Here is a 20,939-nt window from a genome sequence, read left to right as displayed (position 1 = left end):
GGCTGGGTCCCATTTCTCAAGGCCAAATCTAAGGACTAGAATATAAACAGGGAGCCTGAACCTCTCCTTCTGTTTAGCCTGAGGCTGAGTGCCTTCCCTTTGTGCCAGTATTGGGGTAGATGAGGAAAAATTATTTTTAAAGGTGTGTTCAAGCAGGTTCTATGGAATGATATAGGACATACTTCTTCCTAACGCTACTTCTCTCCTTCCTGCCAAATCCATTGCAGCAGAGAATCCTGTGGGTGCAGTCCCTTGGGCAGTGGTGAGGGGATCTCGGTCTCCCTCCCTCTTTCAGGCATGTGTGTGTGAGCTGAGCTCAGGAGTTATCCCTTCATGGATGTAGTCAAAAGGGTGATGGTTAAGGGGCTCAATAGAGGGTTATATCCTGTTTATAGGGTGTAGCTGTATACCCTTCCACAAACTTTAAGGCAGAGAATGGGAGAGGAAAGAGGAAAGCCACCGAAATAAATGGACAACTACTCAGATTATTATCATCAGTATTCATCTTGATGGTGTGTTTTTCAGCTGATGATATGGTATTGAGATAAAAGTAGAACTTCTCTCTTATGAGCAGATGGACTTTCCTCATACCTTAAATTCTTCTTTGGGAAAAGGGTTACGATTTCCCTGTGTTTCCTTTTCTGTTCTTAAAATTCTCCAGGGCACAGAATTATTTGGAAGAGTGTGATGCTGGTGGGCAAGGGACTCTGATCACCAAGAACTCAGATACGAAGAACATACTGGAGCATTTTAAGGGAGAGCACAGTGGAAAGGATATAATTAAATTTGCACGCTAAGGGATAGCTGAAAATTTTCAGCTTTAACCAGTAAGCTGTTGATCAATCACAAGTAGTCATGTGGCCCTTTGCACTGTAGTGCCTGAGTGTGCTATACTGTAACAGTACTTAAACATTTTTAAAGGGTGTTTATTTTCCAGGCATCTTCATAAAGTAGGGAAGTACTCTTAATCCCCTCTTTTTTTCTTTTAGTTCTTAATCTAAAATGGAACCTTATCTGCATGAGTGGTTGTAGTAGAATTAAGCTGTGTCTGTGCTGTTGTAGTGACAATGATATGGCTATCCAACAACAAGAAAGAAGGCACTCTTGTTATGGAGTAAGAGTGTATTTTATTTGATTTAGCACTGAGTTTGAAGGTTGTTTGAGCTAATCCAGAAACAAACTGCTTTCCTTCCTGTATATGTTTGACAGAGGAAGTTTTATCAGTGTAGTTATAGTGGTGACCCAAAATGACTTGAGAAAGTTAGACAGTAAGCTGGTCATCTATAAGGGAGGTGGACCCAAAACCACTGGAACATCCTCTATCAAATGTTCAGAGAGGACATGTAAGGAATGTGAGCTTGTCCTCTGTGGAATAACAACAAGACTGGCTATACTAGTCATCAGCAAAATGAGAAGAGTCCAGTAGACAGTTAATGTCTTCTGTGGAGTGAGGGGAGGGCAAAATTGAGCTGTAATCTGTAAGTTCTTATTTTTAATGTCAAAATGAAGATGTGTGGCAATTCATTAGTGTGGAAGATCCAGAATGTGGGGAGTAGCTAAACTTTGCATTTCTCAGTGTTTAGAAACTTCAGATTCATATCCCCACCCCAAACAAGTGGCACTGCTCCCTCTTAGACCCTTGTGTGTTCTTTTCTGTAATGTCTTGAAATTTGGAAAAAGTTGCATTTTAAAATACAAGGTATATATAGAGATTACAAATATGAAATTAATTGCAGTTTTGCTTATACTTTGCAAAGTATTAGCACACAGAAATGGAAAAGATAATATTTATGGGAGGCTGATTTATGCAAAAGACTTAAACCTTAGTTTTGAAAGGAACTTCAAGGCAGTTTTCCTTCAAGCACTTTTTCATTTGTTGCAATAGATGTATGTGCAAACAGGCCATTTTGATGTCGTGAGTATTTTAAAGTAACCATATAAGCAAACTGATATGGATTGTTTCCACAATAGTTATGGAAGTAGCAATTCAGAGTTAAGGTTTCTAAATGTTTTTGAATCTTGATGGCTTGTTAGTTAATAGGGAATTACACCAAAATGTAAACCATACATCTGTTTTCCATATTTTGGAAAACAAAGATAAATCATCACTGAGAAGATAACAGAGTTTATTAGTGTTGGTTTTGATTTTATGGCAAGAACAGCCTCTCTGATCCTGGAAAGCTGACCTATGCATCAGCAATCATCATCCCCTTTTCCATAGCTACTTCTTGACGTTACCATATCAAGCCAGGTGAAACTAATCTGAACACACTGATTCTGTCAAAATATAGTTGTGCTGTCCATATTGAATGGATCTAATAAAAGTCCATAATGATGTTACATTTTTTGGTGGTTTTTTTTTAATGTTCAACCTCTCTTGAAGGCATTCTGGTGATGGATGCATCTACCTGAATCAGGGGCATCTATTTGACTTGCAAATTCAAAGCAAAGTGATTTTGGATACTTGTAACAGTTAGATTTGTATAAATATTAGCTAAAGTCTGTTCTACAAATTTGAAACCACTCATCAAGTTATGAACAGAAAGCAATGCTGAATGTTGAATCAGATCTGTGCCTTGCCATTCTTTTGTTAAGCCCTACGTGAAGAAGGGAAATACTATATCCACTAGACATTTGTAGAATTTTCTACTATACATGGCAAAACCCTTTGAAAACTTCCCAGATTAAAATAGAATATGGGAGGAGGTTTATGGACTAATTCATTTTTAGCTAAGATTCTTTGGCTGGTTTTTAACTGTATTATATTTTTGTCAAGAATTGCTTGGTGAGAAACAAGTATCCTGAGTTAGTGGATATTCAGTAACAGCTGAAGATTCTTGAATATCTTCTCTAAGAAACCTTTTGATAATGGCAAACAAAAACAAGCATGTATGCATTTCTTCAAGATGAATTGTTGATGAATTATTCTTACAGCTACTGTGACTTGCTCTTCAGTTTCGCTAATGTGGAGTTTATCAACATTGTGATTCCTTACAGTGCAACAAAGATTTGGTTAGGATGGCAGTTTTCTTGTGGTTTTGTTTCTTTGTTTTAATAGTTGTGGCAGCTTTGAGAGTATGCATAGAATCATAGAATTGTTAAGGTTGGAAAAGACCCTTAAGATCATTGAGTCCAACTGCTAACCTATTACTGCCAAGTCCACCACTAAACCATATCCTAAGCACCATGTCTACCCTTCTTTTAAATACCTCCAGGGATGGAGACTCAACCACTTCCCTGGGCATCTTGTTCCAATGCTAGACAACCCTTTCAGTGAAGAAGTTTTTCCTAATGTCCAACCTAAAATTCCCCTGGTGCAGCTTGAGGCCATTTCCTCTCGTCCTATCGCTTGTTACTAGGGAGAAGAGACCAACCCCCGCCTCGCTACAACCTCCTTTCAGGTAGTTGTAGAGAGCAATAAGGTCTCCCCTCAGCCTCCTCTTCTCCAGACTAAACAACCCCAGCTCCCTCAGCTGCTCCTCATAAGACTTGTTCTCTAGACCCTTCACCAACTTTGTTGCCCTTCTTTGGACATGCTCCAGCACCTCAGTGTCCTTCTTGTAGTGAGGGGCCCAAAACTGAACACAGTACTCGAGGTGTGGCCTCACCAGTGCTGAGTACAGGGGCACTATCACCTCCCTGCTCCTGCTGGCCACACTATTCCTGATACAAGCCAGGAATACCCATACAAGCCATACTGTTGGCTCCGGCCCAACGATCCAGCCTGTCCAGGTCCTCCCTCTCTAGGGCCTTCCTGCCCTCCAGCAGATCAACACTCCCACCCAGCTTGGTGTCATCTGCAAATTTACTGAGGGTGCACTCAATCCCCTCATCCAGATCATCAATGAAGATATTGAACAGGACCGGCCCCAACACTGAACCCTGGGGAACACCACTCGTGACTGGCCGCCAACTGGATTTGACTCCATTCACTACCACCCTCTGGGCTGGGCCGTCCAGCCAGTTTTTAACCCAGCACAGAGTGCACTTGTCCAAGCCGTGAGCAGCCAGCTTCTCCAGGAGAATGCTGTGGGAGACAGTGTCAAAAGGCCTTACTAAAGTCCAAGTAGACAATGTCCACGGCCTTCCCCTCATCCACTAAGCGGGTCACCTTATCATAGAAGGAGACCAGGTTAGTGAGGCAGGACCTCCCTTTCATAAACCCATGCTGGCTGAGCCCAATCCCCTTGACTGGAGCTCCACAGTATATAATATTCCTGAATTTCTTCAGAAAGGATGGGGAGTCCTTTTCCATGTATATCAGAATTTTTCATACATGTGCAGTCATGCTTAACTCGTACTGCATGAGTAAAACTCTCAAGATTTGGTTATTTACAGTCCTCAGCAGCTAAGGAAATTGGGCATGCAGCAGGCTTGTTCCAGGGAACATTGTGACAGAAACAAAAACTTTATAGATGGCTTATAGAGCACTTTAATTCTGTTTGCTCTCTTTTTTGCTATTCCCTTATTGAGTAAAGAAAGCTTTTCATATTCCCTAATAAAAGAAAAAGGGGGAAGGTTATACTGTCATCTGAAATATCTGTAACAGGAGATAGTGCAGTTCAAGCATTAGTTTAATTTAGCATTGGAGAACATAAAAAATTTGGAACCTTTGAGAAGGAAATAAAGTTATTTTTCCAAATATTTAAAGTACTTGCATTTTTATTTTTTCGTTGATGTCTAATTAACACTGTGGTAACTGACTTATTCTTAAAGATTGAGTAGTGTTCAACCCCAGGAACAAAATCAACAAGGAAAGCAAGAATAGATATTCCTAGGAGGTAGGAAAGTAGTAGCCTGTGGTTTGTGTTTCTTGTTCCAGGGTTTTTCGGGTTTTCTAACTTAAAATATTTCACCTTTCATCTTACTGAGATGTTCTTTGTGCACAGTATAAGGAAAATAAAGAACAAAATCTGTTCTTAACAGTTCCTCAAAGCAGTGATCCCAATCTTAAAATTACATGATGAAACATTCAGGCATAGTTTTGAAATTGAGTTTGAAATTGAATTGAATTAGAATTTGGTCATGGAACTCTTGCCAATCCATTACTGATTTGTTTCCTTTTCTGATTTCCTCTCCAAGCAATCTCTTACTAGTTATTCTGTTTTTAAATTTATTTTTCATTTTCATTGTAGATTAGGAGAGGCTTAAAGATATATTTGTAGAGAATACTCCTGTTAGTGTAAGCACATCTAGCCCATCTAGCTTTTAAGCATCTGTATGAATCTTAATGCAACTTTTGTTCCTTTATTTGCAGCTGTTTTTTGCAGTGTCTTTGGCCAGATTTGCTGTAGGCTTTATGCTCTGTGTGTTGTCCTGTTGATTTCAATGAAATTACCAACAATGCATGAAATTGAGAATGTGTTAAAAAAACAGGATCTGAGGCCCTTTAGCAATTTCACCTGTGGAAATTGCCTTAAAACATGTATGTGCAAATTTTTCTCTAGTCTGGGGCTGAATGTAAGCTAACTCTGTTCAGATACTGTATAGGTGTGCAAAGAGACATGGAATATTAGTGTGGGAACACCACTGCTCAGACATGGCTGTGCAGCGTCCAGATTAGACCTGGCTGGCATCCAGTCAGGTGGTGGTATACACAGTGGAACTGATCTGTCCATGCTGTCATACTACTTCCTATCTTCAATCAAGTGCCCAGCCCACAAAGAATAATCATTTCACAGTGCCATGATAAACCACACTGTGAAATGTTTTCTAGCGTTTTTGAAAGCAACACTGAGAATTTAGGTAACTTTGGCAGGTGGTGATTATCAAAGGATAGCAATTTAAAGCAAATAAATAAGAGTGACCACAGCATGGGGGAAGCAGGGAAAACTTATGTATAAAGTAAAACTGATAGCAAATTTCCCTACCTCAGTTCAATAAACCCAATATTTTAAGTTAAATCTTTTTTAAAAATGCACTTATATGGGATGACTTGCTGAACATACCTGAGAATTATAGAAAAATAATTTTCTGATCATTAGTTTCATTGCTTATAGGCAGTGTTTTTATGGATGTAGAGACATGTGAAACCGGTAATATATAAAATTTTGTTGCTGGAAACTATTTTCTCATATTAAGGCTCTTCTAATTACAGTTAGAGTTGATGGGGTATTAGTGTAAAAATGGAAATACATTTTAGAAAGGTGTGATATAGTGAATGCAATTAAAAAGTGAATTATCATACAGAAGATGATTTCTTGGAGGATTTTTGTGTGTGTATAGTAACTGACAGGTGATTTCCTCTCTAAATAATATAGTATGCCTTGGGAAGGAGAGAGAGGCACTTATGTCAAAGGCATTTGTTCTGTTGTTGGAAAAAGGTTAACAGTTTAGTTTGATAATCTTAACATCTATGCAATAGGTTCTTTGATAAATAAAGGTAAGACATCAAATAAACAAAACCCCAAGAAATACTTTTGAATTAATTTGGTTTCCTTGTGTCACTTGTAAAATATTTTGATTGTAAATCTTGTTCATACTGACTGCATATGGGCCTGATAGTGGTTTCAAAATGTGATGAGAATTGTGTGATGATGTCTAACTATTTACCTCTATGGAAAAGAAACCTCATGTGGTCCAGCTTGCTGTTTGTCTATATTAAATAAAAATCTTTCAACTATGCTTTGTAAAAAAATCAAGCAAAAATTTGGGTTGCATTATAAAACTAGTAGTAGGAGGTAAGAAAAAAAATCTGAGGCAGAGGTTGGGATGTCAATGATTTGGTCTGTATTTAGGGATAAGACCCCAGAGATTCTGCCACAGGTTGTCTCTACCTACTGGAAAAGGGAAGATTATGGTCTTGTGTACACTAAATAATATGAATGAGAATAAACAGAACTCTTTATGAGGCATAATGAATCCTTAATTTACCTACTCTGTTAGGAAAACCTGTTGAATTCAGAGGATGAACTGAAATAAGACTGTTTTGTGGAAGTAGAGCAAGGATGTCTTTTTACAAAGGAAATTCACCAATTTGAATTTGTTTATATGCCTGACAATATTTTATTGAAGATGTGTATGCAATTTATTATGTTAATTTGCAGTGTGAACAATAAATGCAACTTTAGAAAGGGCTGTCAAATACAGCCAAGTATATTTAACTGTGGTATTATTTATTAGTGGATATAGAAGAAGCAGTTCCTGAGAAAGGACTGTAGTGTTGGGCCCTTATTATATTCAGGTTCACATTTACTCTTCTTGCTCTCCATTAATAGGTAGCATAGATCAGTCAGTGTTAAAGGAGTTGCCTCCCGAGCTCCTGGCAGAAATTGAATCCACCATGCCGCTTTGTGAACGTGTGAAAATGAACAAGCGCAAACGTAGCACAGTTAATGAGAAACCAAAATATGCTGAAATCAGTTCTGATGAAGACAATGACAGTGAAGAAGCTTTTGAATGTAAGTAGTACATCGTTTTGTTCCTATTCCTAAAGGCTAATATTTTGCTTTTACGTAAAGATATACTTTTTTTTTTTGTTGGCTACCCTAAAACATGAAAACAAATTTGCTGTCCAGACAACTACTTGGCCAAGAACCTTTTTTTTCTTTTAAAAGAAAAATTACTTGATTTCAATTTGTCACTCAAAATGAAAAGCAGCTAGTTGTTAAATTTCTTTCCGTAATTACCTTATGGGAAGCCACTGCCTAGATTTTTTTAGTTGTGCAATGAAACATTTTTAGTCAATCAGAGTAAAGAAAATATCCCGTAAAGCAGCTCAGAAAACTTGCACACAAAGCTATGCAAAGAAAAGTTTTAGTAAACTTATTTTAAATTATTGAGTTTCATTGATAAGAAAAGCAAAGGAACCCATCTTGTATTTTTCTGACATGATAAATTCAGAATGTTAGTGCCCAGAAGTTACTGAAAATATTTCTTCTTCTATGATTTCCGTGGTATATTGCTTGAAAAACTGGAATTATTGCTGACGGCATCTCAAAATAGCAGTAGTTGTTGATACTATTTTTGAATTAAGTGATTTCAAAAGAAGAGAGGAAGCCTGTAGTTAGATTTTTGCGGTGCAGTCAGGTAAAGTTCATAAGTGTCAAAAAATTGTTATATGCCTCTAAGTTAGGAAGGGATCTCCTACTTGCAAATAAGAGTGTAGTTAGTCTCTATGGTAGTTCAGTTAGCCAACACTGAAAAGAAACTCCATTAAAATGGAGTGAATCACTTCAGTCTGAGTAGCATCTTAGCTGTGTTACCTATGCAGGGCTACAGGAGAAGTGCCTATTGCTGTTAACCTGAGAAGGCATCTTGCTTACAATGATTTTTTTCCAAGACTCTATACTCTTTCCGCCTTTGCTTATCTAAACATCTTACTTAACTTTTCTAAACCATAACATTTTGCTTCTTAGTCTTTCTTAGGGTCCAAAAGAGATTTGTTTTTCCTGCTTTTTTAATGTTTCAAGTTCTTGTCCAACAGATATGCAATCGTATTTACACATACACATAAAAATTATAATAGTGATACCTCTGATCTTTATTAAAGAAGCAGAAAAGAATGTCCTTTTGTTTGTTTGTTTTTTAATTTAAAATAATGCTGCTTTGACTGTGAGTATGAGATCTTGAGGTAACTTGTAAACAGATGATTTGCTTTATTCAGATTCTATAGTCTCTGTTTACTGTATCATTTCACCTGTTTATGATGTTAATAATCTGGAACAGTTAAAAAAGAATAAGTAAAGCAAAATTATTTAAGTTGGTTGGGAATGGAGAGGATTGTCAGGAATTTCAGAGATATCTCAATCTACTTATTAGCCACAGTTGCTGTTGAAATTCTTAAATGCAGAGTAAAGCAAATTAAGGAAAACTTTCACAGTAATTATATGCTTTAAGGGATTCTAGGTTCGCTATATCCACTGAAGAGATCTGGCCATCGTTCTAAACAATTCATTGAGGACATCTGGTTTAAAAATAAATTATAATATTTCTCAAAGGATACTGTAGAACTGAACTGAGTTAAAATAAGAGACAAAATGATCAAGAGAATGAAAGATTTATGACAAATACAGTGAATAGATTTGTACTGTTACAAATACTGTTACAAATATGTATTTCAGAATTCTTTTGGTTGTCTAAAATGGAACTTTAAAAATTATGAAATAGTGATTATTATAGAAGAAGAGAAATTTGAGTATCTCATGAAGAATCAGTTAAGATATGTAAAGTCTTTTCCTGTAAACCCCCTAATTTCTTCTCCAGTATGCTCCCTTCAGGTATCCCAGACAGCTCTCCATTTCAATTGCAGTTAACTCTCAACCATTTTAGAACTGACAGTGTTAGTAGCTCAGGCCTCGTGAACATGACTGTACTGCCTCCAGAAGCAAGTTATTACCTTAAACACTTGGACTACCTCTGTGCAGAAGTTTCATATTATGTTTTCAGAAGTGGGAGCCCTCTAGGGTACAGTGCAGAGCATTAGTATCACCACAGGTTCAGTGTTGTTGCTTTTATTAGTTCTGAGCCTAGGCTGACTATTGACTATATCCTGGTACTATACCAGGTGTGACTATATCCTGGTATGTTTCCTATGCTTCTCAATAAACTGGGGTTATGGAAAGAACTTGTCAGTTCTGTTCCAAGCATTCATACAGAACTGGAGCCAGTTTGTTCAGAAACAACCCTATATATAGTCATATCTCTCTAAACTTCAGGAGACTTGGGTAGAGACACGCAGATGTCAGGGTTGTTATATGCAAGTTCACAAGAATAATAAACTCTGCTAGTCTAGAATGTAATGCTTTGGAGCTGTTTTGATCTTCACAGCACAGTCTGTGTTAGACATCTCTTTGCTAGCCCGCTTATTCTGTTACCTTAGATAATGGAGAGTTGGCTGATTTCATGGATGAAATTACCTCCCCCTCCATATCCTTTTTTTTTTTTAATTACGTCTTAGCACCCTCTCCCCTTCAAGACTGTCTTTGAAAACAACAGAGAACTCTCCATTCCTACCCCCCAACAAACACACGCTATTTCCACCGAGTCTGTTTTTGTATAGAACATTTATCCCAGTTTTCTAATATTCAGTTGGAACCTTCTATGGTATATACTCTCTGCCTGGCCCAGAATTCTGACTCCAGCTTTCTCCTTTACACTGAATTTCCTGTGATATATATCAAGACAAAATTTTAGTTGTCTTGGCAAAACAGAATGTCTTTAAGCAACTAGGTTGCCAAGTCTCATTGGAACTTGCTGTGTTAGATGGGCAAAACAATCACCAAATTGAAATGTGGACACCTAGTAATAGTTGTAATAGTCACAATTTAGATAACTGAAGAAATTATCTGTGTTCTCTTATGAAAGGATGAAACTTATTTTGATTTGTTCTACTTTCCTTACTTTGTTTAAAAGGACAAATGCCCTGTAAATGTGTATTTTTAAATGTTTGCTGGTGTCTTTGCCAGTTTCAGGCACAGTTTTAATGTAATTCAAAAGAAATTGTTAGAATTACGCCATAACAGAATTTTATATGATAGTTTTAAGAGTGTTCACTTGTTTTACAGAACATCTATATGATAGTGTTTAACTTGCAAATGTATAATGCTGAGCTATTAAAAGTAGAATTTTTATACTTATAATAAAAATGCATTTCATTTCTAGCTTCTCGTAAAAGACACAAAAAGGATAGAGATGAAGCTTGGGAGTATGAAGAACATGACAGAAGAAGTTCTGGTGACCATAGGAGAAGTGGTTATTATCATGAAGGAAGGAAGTTTTCTGGTAGTGGCCGTTACCGTAATCGCAGTCCTGATGACTCTGATGTGGATGATTATTCTCCTCCTCCTAGCCTCAGTGAGGGTAACTGATTTTAAAAATTTTATTTTATTCCATAATACTAGTGCATTTTTAAAGGATATGTTAAACATTTAAAAATAAACATCTTTACATGCAGTATTGAATATAAGTGTAAGAAATGTAAACAATCTTTTACTATCTTAATTAGTGGCTAGAAAAATGAAGAAAAAAGAAAAACAAAAGAAGAGGAAAGCTTATGAACCTAAACTAACGCCTGAAGGTAACTTTAGAAGATTTATTTTTTACAGTTTGTATTTTCTGTTTTATATATAAAATAATTGTATATACATTTCTCTTTTTTCACCAGAAATGATGGATTCTTCAACTTTCAAAAGATTTACTGCTTCAATAGAGAATATTTTGGAAAATTTAGAAGACATGGATTTTACAGCTTTTGGTAATATGTCAGAAATTTTCAAAATGCTTCACCCAGTTAGAAACACAAGAAAAAAAAATTTGCATCTCAGTATTTTCAAACTTCCTTCTTTGTGATTTAATTGCCTGTGATACATGCTACGGTATACCGCATTTATATGGCTTCTACCTTGAGTGGAGGCCTTTACCTTTCCAATTTCACTTGCTGCTGCAGGAACAAGATCCTCCTCCTTCCTCCCTGCAGAATCCAAAAGGGACATAAATCACAATGAGACAAATAATAGTCCCCTGGAGTGAAAAGGGATACCTCTTTGGGATGTCATTAGGGTGTTTACTTCTGTCAAACATCTTTGTAAATAACACTAACGTAAGATGGTTCTCTTGCCTGTAATGTCTGAGGCACATAATTTTGCATCTCTTGTGGCCTTTGGCCCAACAGTGCTTGATTATTCAGTTCAGCAGCAGAGTGCTTATGCATGAGGCACTGAATCACTGCATGCTCCTTATCTATTTCAGTGGAAACTAAGCCAGCTTAGCATAAGTGCCTGACGAAGTAGTTCAGGTTGACCAAAATTACTTTCTATTGAAATTGATAATGGAGCATTCATTAATTTTTTTCCTACCATCTTTTTCACAAGATTAGAACAAGGAGAGGAGCATAGCAAACGCATCACTACAGCAATGGTGTCTACAATCTCAGATTAAAAAGTGAAGTAAATGGTTCTTTCTGTATGTCTTGTTGTAACATCATGGGTTTTTTTTTTTTTGTAAGGGCAAATGTGATTAAGACGCAGTGTATCCCAAGGTACTTAATTTCCTATGTGTTTTTCATCTGTTGCCCTTCCCCAGATTTGAACTTTAGAATCAGGACTACAGTCATTTAAGATTTGTTTTACTGAAATGAGGGTTATGGCACAAGAGCTGTAATAAATGGATTTAGTTATATTTAAAATGTTTTTAATTTATGAATTTCAGTCATATTTAACAAGTAGTTGTTTTAACACAACCAAAAGTCGTCATCATCAGTCTTCATTAGATACTAGGTATTTAGAAAATCAGTTCTTTTTCTTCAGTTGGCTTTGTCATATTGGCTGTAAAATACTGGTTTCCTTGAAGTCCTACTAGAAATATGATTGGTAATTTTTTTTTTAAGGTGATGATGATGAGGTTCCACAGGAATTTCTACTGGGGAAGCATCAGCTTAGTGAGTTGGGTAGTGAATCTGCAAAAATCAAGGCAATGGGCATTATGGACAAGGTATACCTTCATAGTATTTAACTCTCTTTGAACATTTAATTTTGTTAAACATACAAAAACTTGTGTCCTCTGTAATGTTCCATCCTCTTCAGGTGTGCATGTGACAGATACTGTGAACAGTTGTGCTTCTGCTGACTTAGCTGAAGTGCTTAAAAAGTTACCACGTCTTAACTGTTACTGTCTCTGAAGCTGAGACATTTTTGTTGAATGGTCCTTCACTGCGTTAGTGCTGACTCAGAGCACTATATGTCAGTAGGTTAAATATGTCTGAGCAATAAAATCTAAAATAATTAATCTGCTTTCACAAAAGCACATCAACCTATAGGCTTTGCTCCTTACAGCTAGTTTTGAGCAACCACAGTAAAACAGAACCTGCTGGCAAAAAAAAAAAAAAAAAAAAATCCACCCTATCTGATATATGCTGTTAGTGTAATGTAAATGTATGATGTCCATCCAACATCACACTGAATTACCTACTTCCTTCCTCTCTCCAAAGAGCCCTTTCACACTTAGGAGATTTAATGCCCCAGGAGATAAGAAGATTAATTTTCTGTAGACTGCATATTGTGGTTTCTTTGCCATACTCTTCGGCTTCAGTTCAAGGGAACGTTCTGTTGGTATCACACCTCTAGAAACAATATTCTTGCTTTCCTTATTGTTCTAGAACTCTTGGCTTTGGGCAGTCTTGTGTTAAATTCTTACTCTGCCACATATTATACAAGTCACTCTGAAGGGTTTTCTTTAATCCAAGATTTAGATATTCCTCCTGGCCTTTTCTTCGATCTCCCTACCTTCCTTTGTAGTGTGTTATCAGCCTGAGTGTTTCTCTTTCCTGGTAGTTCTCACCCTTAACCTCTGTACCCTGTTTTTTTCATATACATACATACATGTATACATAAAATCGGAATTTTGTTGCTTCTAAAGGTGAGCACCAATAGTATCTGGATGAATGAAACTCACTCTCCTGGAGTTTAGCATATTATACAGATGATTTAATCATAATTCTGTAGAACATCAGTAAGTGAGGTTGAGTTACTTTTTTTCAACATGTTAGTTTTTCAAAGTTAACACTGTTATTAAGAATATGTTTCTTTTTTATTAACACTCAAGTATCGGGAAATTTTATTTCTGCTTGTCCATAGAATTTGGATTTTCTCTTAATAAAGCTTTATATAGTCAGTTAGAATTTGTGATTGATACTTGGATTTGGTAAATATCTGTTTCTAGAAGCAAAAGTGTATAACTATACAACATTAATTACAGATATGCAGTTTTAAATACATTTCTATGGATTTTGCTGGTTGAAAATGGAGTTTAATTGCAGACTTAAAACATATTTCACTAGTTTAATTCTATTATCAGCATTCTCAGTTATGCTGTGTCAGAGACCAGACAAGTCAAGATCCAATCCTTATCTCAGATTACTTAAAATTTAGGTTTGTCAGATTACATAACATGTTCTGTCCTTCATCCATGGACATTTTTTTCAGCAGTTTGGAAGCCTTTATGTTCATACAGTTGTTTGATGTGTTTTGTTTCTTGTTTTAGCTTTCAACAGATAAAACAGTAAAAGTCCTGAATATTTTGGAAAAGAATATTCAAGATGGATCAAAGCTTTCTACATTACTTAACCATGTGAGTTTCAAATTATATTGTTTCACACCATTGTGTAGAATAGGGTTTTCTTCAGTTGAGTCCCATATAGTGATAGTTTCAAATACTCTGTGTGTGTGTGTGAGAAAGGAATTTCTGATTCAATATGTGTGTGATTAAGAGATTGCCAAATTTTAAGATTTGAAGTAAAATTCAATTTATTATATTCTTTCAGTACTAAACATATTTTACTATAGTACTGATAACTAACAGCTGTACTGGGAGCAATTGAGTTGTCTTTTGGCTTAATTTTAAATAGTAGAGTTTCATCCTGAAGTATTAATGGTAACTGGTGTAACTTGCACCATTGAACTTTTTTTGCTGTTTTTCTACATGTCCATAAAATATCTCTTACACAATAGAATAAGTATTACAGCTTTCACATAGAGCATACTCTTTTCCTGAGCATTAAGAACTGAGGAAGTGCTTTATTTAGGTCTGATCTTATGCTGCAAAGTTGAAGTTATCAAAGTAAACAAAATTAACAGGAAGTTTAAGAATTTTGGGTTGTTTTTTTTCTGATATACCTAAAACTACATGGGGATTTGGAGGTTTTTATGAGGCTGAGATGTGATATTACACATTTTATATATTTATTTATTTCTACACTTTCTGGTCAAAACAATATTCTAGCAAGAATGGAGTTCTTGAATTTGATGGAAAAAAACCCTTGATCTGCAGAAATAGAGAGTAATTATGTATATTGGAAAGGAAGAATTTGAACTTGAAAATGAAAACCAGAGACACATCATTTGTACCTAGATATTTTAATCTAGATAGTTTTTTGGGTTTTCAGAGTTTCAGTATACGGTTCTGAATGTCTTTCGCAGTATGAAAAATAAGTGAAAAGAAGGTGCTGGTTTACCTGCTCTAATTCAATATGTTTGATTCTTTATGCCATCGCCTTTAAAGTGATATTTTTTTCTTTTATCTTTTTGTAGTAAAACTCAAGATTATTAAGCAGTTAATGAAATTGCCCAATGATTGCAATTCAGAGACAAAGCTTTGATTAAAAAAGAAGTAATCTTTAGCCAAACAAGTTTTAGATTTTTCTTAAAAACCCATTAAACATGATTCAGGGCATTATGGCAAAGAAAGCCTCTGCTGAGGAGTAAGGTTACTTCTTTTACAGTGCAGTGAAAATATTGTACCTCCGTGTCAAGATATTTTTCAGAGGTAGATTGCACTTGCAGATTCTTTTTATTTCCAAGATTAATGAGCAAAGAAAATAGAAAAGATTTAAAACTACTTGGATTTTTGTTTTGGGTGGTGGGTTTTTTGGGTGTTTTTTTTTTTTAAGTCTCCTTTGTGTAAGTAACAAATGATTTAAAGACATTCTATGTGATAAATTTACTGGGATCTCCTGATTTGCAGATTTCTGTTGATTTTATATATATATATATATATAAATAAAATATATAATGCACTGTGATAGTTTTAGATTCTCTTACCCCAAAGTGAAAAAGTTGATATGGTTTCACCAACCCCTTATTTTTACAAGGAAAGCCAACAGTGTTGAACTGTGCTGTTACACAGGCAGGAAAGATTCTTTTTCTCTGTAGGCTATATCTGTATCAGAGAAGTTATTAAAAATTCCACCTGGTTTTGCTATTCATAACATTATTACTATATTTCAGTAGTGCTGGGTGGTCACAATTAACCTCATGTATGTTTGGTTTTATAACTTGTACAAACAGAGATTCTATACCCTGTGCTAAATCTAAATGGTCATATTTGATAAGACATGTTTTAAACCCATTGATAGTAGATGAGTCGGTCTGCAGAGAAAGTTGTATTCTCATGAGTTTTGTGTGACTTAACAGTCTTTTTGTGTAAGAATTCCCTCTAGCGGCAAAAATTATACTGATCAAAGCAGCAACTGGTGTGCATAGTCCACTGAAGAAAACACTAGATGAATGAGTTTAGATTTTGATTAAGGTACATAATTTTTAAGTAGAGAATGTGGCAGTCTTCCTTCATAGTGCTTCCCAATGATAGACAGAAAGTTTTTTTGTGTTTTACCAGAATACAGTGAGATACTGAAGACTTGTGACTTAGGGTTACAAACCTGTTGCTAGTAAAAACAAATATTAGTTGATTTCTAAAACAAACTATTTTTGTATCATAAAGGAAATACAACATTTTGTGTGTGTGTGTATGTAAGTATATTAAAATAATGTTATCTTTTAGTGGGTAAGTATAAAAATTTGACTTGTTCACACTATCTTGTTTTTTCTTGCCTGTTACAGAACAATGACACTGAAGATGAGGAGAGATTATGGAGAGATCTTATTATGGAGAGAGTGACAAAATCTGCTGATGCTTGTCTTACTGCTATCAATATTATGACATCACCAAATATGCCTAAAGCTGTATACATTGAGGATGTAATAGAAAGAGTTATTCAATACACAAAATTTCATTTGCAGAACACTCTCTATCCTCAATATGATCCTGTGTATAGAGTGGATCCTCATGGTGGTTAGTATGCTAAATGTTTTGCATTTAGCATTTTGTTGTCATATGCATACATGTAGATGTGGGTGTCCAACTTCAAGAACTGTTTTAAAAATCTTGGATCCAGAATTGAGAGCAATTATGAAAATATGAAACTTTTGCTTTTCAGCTGATTCTACTAAAGAGTTTTTCTTCTGTAAGCAATTTCATTTATAAATCTGTAGCCATGGAGTTGTTTTGGGGACATTTTTTGAGGAAGATGATCATCTTTCTAATATTTGATGCAAGTGAAACATTGAAAAATTAATAAAGACATTTTTTATTCTCTAGGTGGTGTTTTAAGTTCAAAAGCAAAACGTGCCAAGTGTTCTACCCACAAGCAAAGAGTTATAGTGATGTTGTATAACAAAGTTTGTGACATTGTCAGCAGTTTGTCAGAGTTGCTAGAGATACAGCTTCTTACCGATACAACTATTCTTCAGGTAAGTTTTATCAGAATAATTTCTGTCTGAGAATGTTTGTTTTTATTTTCCCAGAGAGACTGTAAAGTGTGATTGTCTCAATGACATGAAGTATGAAATCAGTACAAACTTTTGAATTATTAACATCAGTGACTAGTTTGTTGTGTAGTATGTAATCTGCAGAAGAGCATTTAATGTTCAAATCTTTAATGGCTTTTATTGTACACTTAAGAAATGTTTAACCTGATTGTATTCAAATATCCTTTAATAACTCTATTTGCAAATAATATGAAGTAATACATGTTGTTGAATACCTTACCTGCTGAATGAATAACCTACTTGTGAAACTGCATAAATATCAGTTTGTTAGTCAAATATACTTACAGTAACTTCTTTCCATTGATAGGTATCATCTATGGGAATAACACCATTTTTTGTAGAAAATGTCAGTGAACTACAGTTGTGTGCCATCAAATTAGTGACTGCAGTAAGTAATTTTTAATTTGCAGTTTCATGTTCCTGTACTTCTGAGAGTTATTAGGGCATTTACATAGGCTGTATTTTTGCTGGTAGAGAATTAGAGTTTAGAACTAATTTTATTCTTGCATGTTTTTACAGTTTGGTATCATAATCTTGAAACAGTATTAAATCTGTCTGAGCTGCTCCTATTTGCAGAGTACTCTATAGGAAGAAATAGCCTACTTAAGACAAGGAATTTACTTAATTTTGGTTAAGTTGTTTAAAGTGTAAATACAAACCACCTGTCCTTTGTCTTAAGGAAAACCATATTGTTAAGATTTCTTATTTCCTTTGTTAAGATTTGGATTTATGCAATGGAATAAGCTACAGAACTAGTAGGATACTTCTATATAATAGAATAAGTCCTTTTCCTCATGGGGCAGATAAAATATTATTTCAGGAAAACTGCAGTGCAACACAGATGTGCTTGTTCAAGTGGAAGTTTTCCATCTTTGTAAGGATGATGTACTCCAGTATTTATAAAAGTAATTCTGCCTAAACAAAAGGAGAGGCAAATTCTACAGTCCTGATCCCGTAAACTGAAAGAACGTTTCATATCAGGCAAATATTAAAGCTTAGGATATGAAGTAAAACAATTTTCTCAAATGTGCTCTAAAACCGTATATGTGTTTATGTTAATTTATGTTACCATGGAGTTTTGCTCTATACTGGAACCTGAAAGCTTAGCATTACACTGTTTGTCTGTCTTAGTGTATTGTACCATTGGCAGAAATTTTAAAAGCATACGGTATTTTTAAGAGCTATTACACATTTATGCTATCTGAAGATGTTTAAAGATCTATATTTGAAAAAGTTTTTATGTATTTTATAAAGAAATGCTTGCTTTGAAAAAACAAAGCAATGCATTAAAAACAAGGTATGCATTAAATATAATTTATTTAAACGTCATGTAAAGTGTATTTTTTTAACAATCTATTTACCAAGCGATAGTTTATGTAACAGTAAATAACTTTTTTAACAATCCTGTAACTGTTGAATAGGTGTTCTCCAGGTATGAAAAACATAGACAATTAATACTAGAAGAAATTTTCACTTCCCTTGCAAGACTACCAACTAGCAAGAGGAGTTTGAGAAACTTCAGGTAATTTATGACCTAGAATGATAATTTTTAGACAGTAGCATTTACAGTTTTGTAGATGTAGGATTTTAGGCTTCAGTTTTAACTTCTTTAAAAATCTGTGACTCTACAAGCTACGCTTTGTTAGAGGTTGATTTTTCAAAACCTCTACAGTGAGAGCAGAATTGCCTGACAAATTGATTTTATAATAATCAGTTTCTTATGCCATCATATTTATGCCTGGTTACAAAAATAATTGAAATATCTTATTTGTCTCACTAAGGATGTAAATGAGTGTAATGTTAGTGTGCATTCAGAGGTTTTTGTTGGAAAATTCTTTCGTTCTGTTTGTTTGGTTTTTATATAATTTCATCATTGCTAAAGCTTAATAGGAAAATTCTGGCTGAAATTCTTTGAGGACACGCTCAGAGCACTTTTTTCAGGAAATCAATCTAATACTCCTTTGAATGAGTTTTATTTAGGAACTACTCGGTTCACTTTAGCTGTCTTAAGTGCTTCAGCTGGATTTCAGCGCATCTTCTGAATAATAGTATAGGTTCCAGTTCAATTTGAGAAAGAATCTGACCTGAACTGGATTTCAGTTAAAATTGAGGTTGGACACTTGAAATTATTCTAAAAAATTTGTTGTTGGCATTGATTTTGTTCCTTGCTTGCATACATCATTTCCCTGGAGACAGACAAATTGTCAATTAAATACGTTGTCCGATCCAGGGTGGATGAACAAGAAATATCCAGGAGAAGAAATTCCCTGAAACTTTGATTTTAGCAACCTTAATGTTAACATGAGTGCTTGTTCCTAGTATTTCCTTGTTTTGGTTATAGACATCAGAGAGATCTAGCAAATAGAAAGGTGGTAGGCATAGGAGCATAAATGGTAGATACCCTTTCTGAATTAGGACCTTTACTAGAAGAAAGTCACTCTCAAGGCCACGACTGCACTGTTTATCTCTAGAGTCTTAGCTCTGATCTGTTGAAGGACATTCCTTGTCTGTGGCTACAGTCATGAAGGGTACAGCTTACCTAAAATTTGATATTAAAATATTTTCTCTGTATAAGTAGTCAAAGATAACTTCATAAAGATGATAATTGCAATGTTTTGTTCCCAGTTATTATTATTTTGATAATTTGGGGAGAATTATGTCAGAGATTATCACCTTTTCATATCATTAAGGGTAGCATTTAGTGGTGTTGATGTACATATGGGTAGTAAACACCGTACTATTTGTCAGGTTAAATCACTTGGAAAGGGAGAAATGTGAGGTAGAGTGTATTTGTACTGGTCATACAAACTTAAAGACGCTGTTGCATGCTGAAGTTTATAGTCTGTTATGCTACCTGAGATTACCATAGGTGTAATTCTTGTAGAAGTTAATCCAGGTCATGGTCGCTATTTTTGCTTGTTTAGAAGTCCTGCACATTTCACAGACATTAAATAAGTAATAAATTATTAGGACAAGTTCAGTATTTTTTTATGTTGTAAAATGTTTTTTATGTTATCATGTAGGTGTTTGATTTATTAAATATTTCTGTCGATTTTTCAGCTGCTGAACTTCGCAGATACTATGATAGCCCATCTGTGAGCTGTTTCAGTTCATCTCTTTGGCCTGAGAATAATACTGGTTTTGTTAGACCAAATCTTTCATTGGATAAGAGAGAAGCAAATGACTAGATAAACATCTAGAACACAGATTTATAGCTGTGTTAATTTTAGATGTTATTTAGGACCAAAAATTTCTGTTTTGTCTTTTTTGTTTAGTTTTAGTGTTAATGCTGTCTTGTTAACAGGTTAAACAGCAGTGACACTGATGGAGAGCCTATGTATATTCAGATGGTAACAGCACTAGTTCTGCAGCTTATTCAGTGTGTGGTGCATTTGCCATCAACAGAAAAAGATTCTAATTCAGAGGAAGAATCAAACAAAAAAGTAAGTTTGGTTTGGGGTATTTTTTGAGAGCGAGCCATAATTTTTTGCTTTTGTGCAGGAATGATTTTGTAAATATATTTTATGATGGTGCTCTAGTAATTAAGCATTGTAATTTTATGTCTGCTGTAATTATTTGATGAATGAGAAATGCTCATCTGGAAGTCACGTTTCTGTGTATGCTAAAATATGGGAAAAATAAATCTTGTTATTTTTAGGTGGATCAAGATGTGCTTATTACTAACTCGTATGAAACAGCCATGAGAACAGCACAAAACTTCCTTTCTATTTTCCTTAAGAAGTAAGTACTCTGTTGCATTCTTTAGTGTATTGATGAAATCAGCTCTGAATAAAATCTGTCACATCTTAAGACAAACCAAACCACTTCAATGCTAAATGC

General features: G+C 35.0%; 1 protein-coding gene across 6 annotated transcripts in view; it reads left to right on the top strand.

Moving 5' to 3' along the window:
* LOC142049872 (nipped-B-like protein) overlaps nucleotides 1–20,939 on the top strand; it is a 172,029-nt gene that overhangs the window by 119,704 nt on the left and 31,386 nt on the right. For all 6 annotated transcript variants that reach the window (XM_075078010.1, XM_075078011.1, XM_075078007.1 and 3 more), the window contains 12 exons: nucleotides 7,218–7,400; nucleotides 10,603–10,800; nucleotides 10,946–11,017; nucleotides 11,105–11,194; nucleotides 12,326–12,429; nucleotides 13,978–14,064; nucleotides 16,332–16,563; nucleotides 16,870–17,021; nucleotides 17,407–17,487; nucleotides 18,521–18,621; nucleotides 20,404–20,542; nucleotides 20,758–20,840. In XM_075078010.1, the coding sequence (XP_074934111.1) occupies nucleotides 7,218–7,400; nucleotides 10,603–10,800; nucleotides 10,946–11,017; nucleotides 11,105–11,194; nucleotides 12,326–12,429; nucleotides 13,978–14,064; nucleotides 16,332–16,563; nucleotides 16,870–17,021; nucleotides 17,407–17,487; nucleotides 18,521–18,621; nucleotides 20,404–20,542; nucleotides 20,758–20,840 (1,522 nt within the window). The remainder of the gene's footprint in view (nucleotides 1–7,217; nucleotides 7,401–10,602; nucleotides 10,801–10,945; nucleotides 11,018–11,104; nucleotides 11,195–12,325; nucleotides 12,430–13,977; nucleotides 14,065–16,331; nucleotides 16,564–16,869; nucleotides 17,022–17,406; nucleotides 17,488–18,520; nucleotides 18,622–20,403; nucleotides 20,543–20,757; nucleotides 20,841–20,939) is intronic.

Source organism: Phalacrocorax aristotelis, chromosome W (genome assembly GCF_949628215.1).
Source record: "Phalacrocorax aristotelis chromosome W, bGulAri2.1, whole genome shotgun sequence".
NCBI classification, from domain to species: domain Eukaryota; kingdom Metazoa; phylum Chordata; class Aves; order Suliformes; family Phalacrocoracidae; genus Phalacrocorax; species Phalacrocorax aristotelis.
The sequence above is the reverse complement of the archived record's forward strand: the minus strand, read 5'-3'. Positions and strand labels throughout refer to the sequence as shown.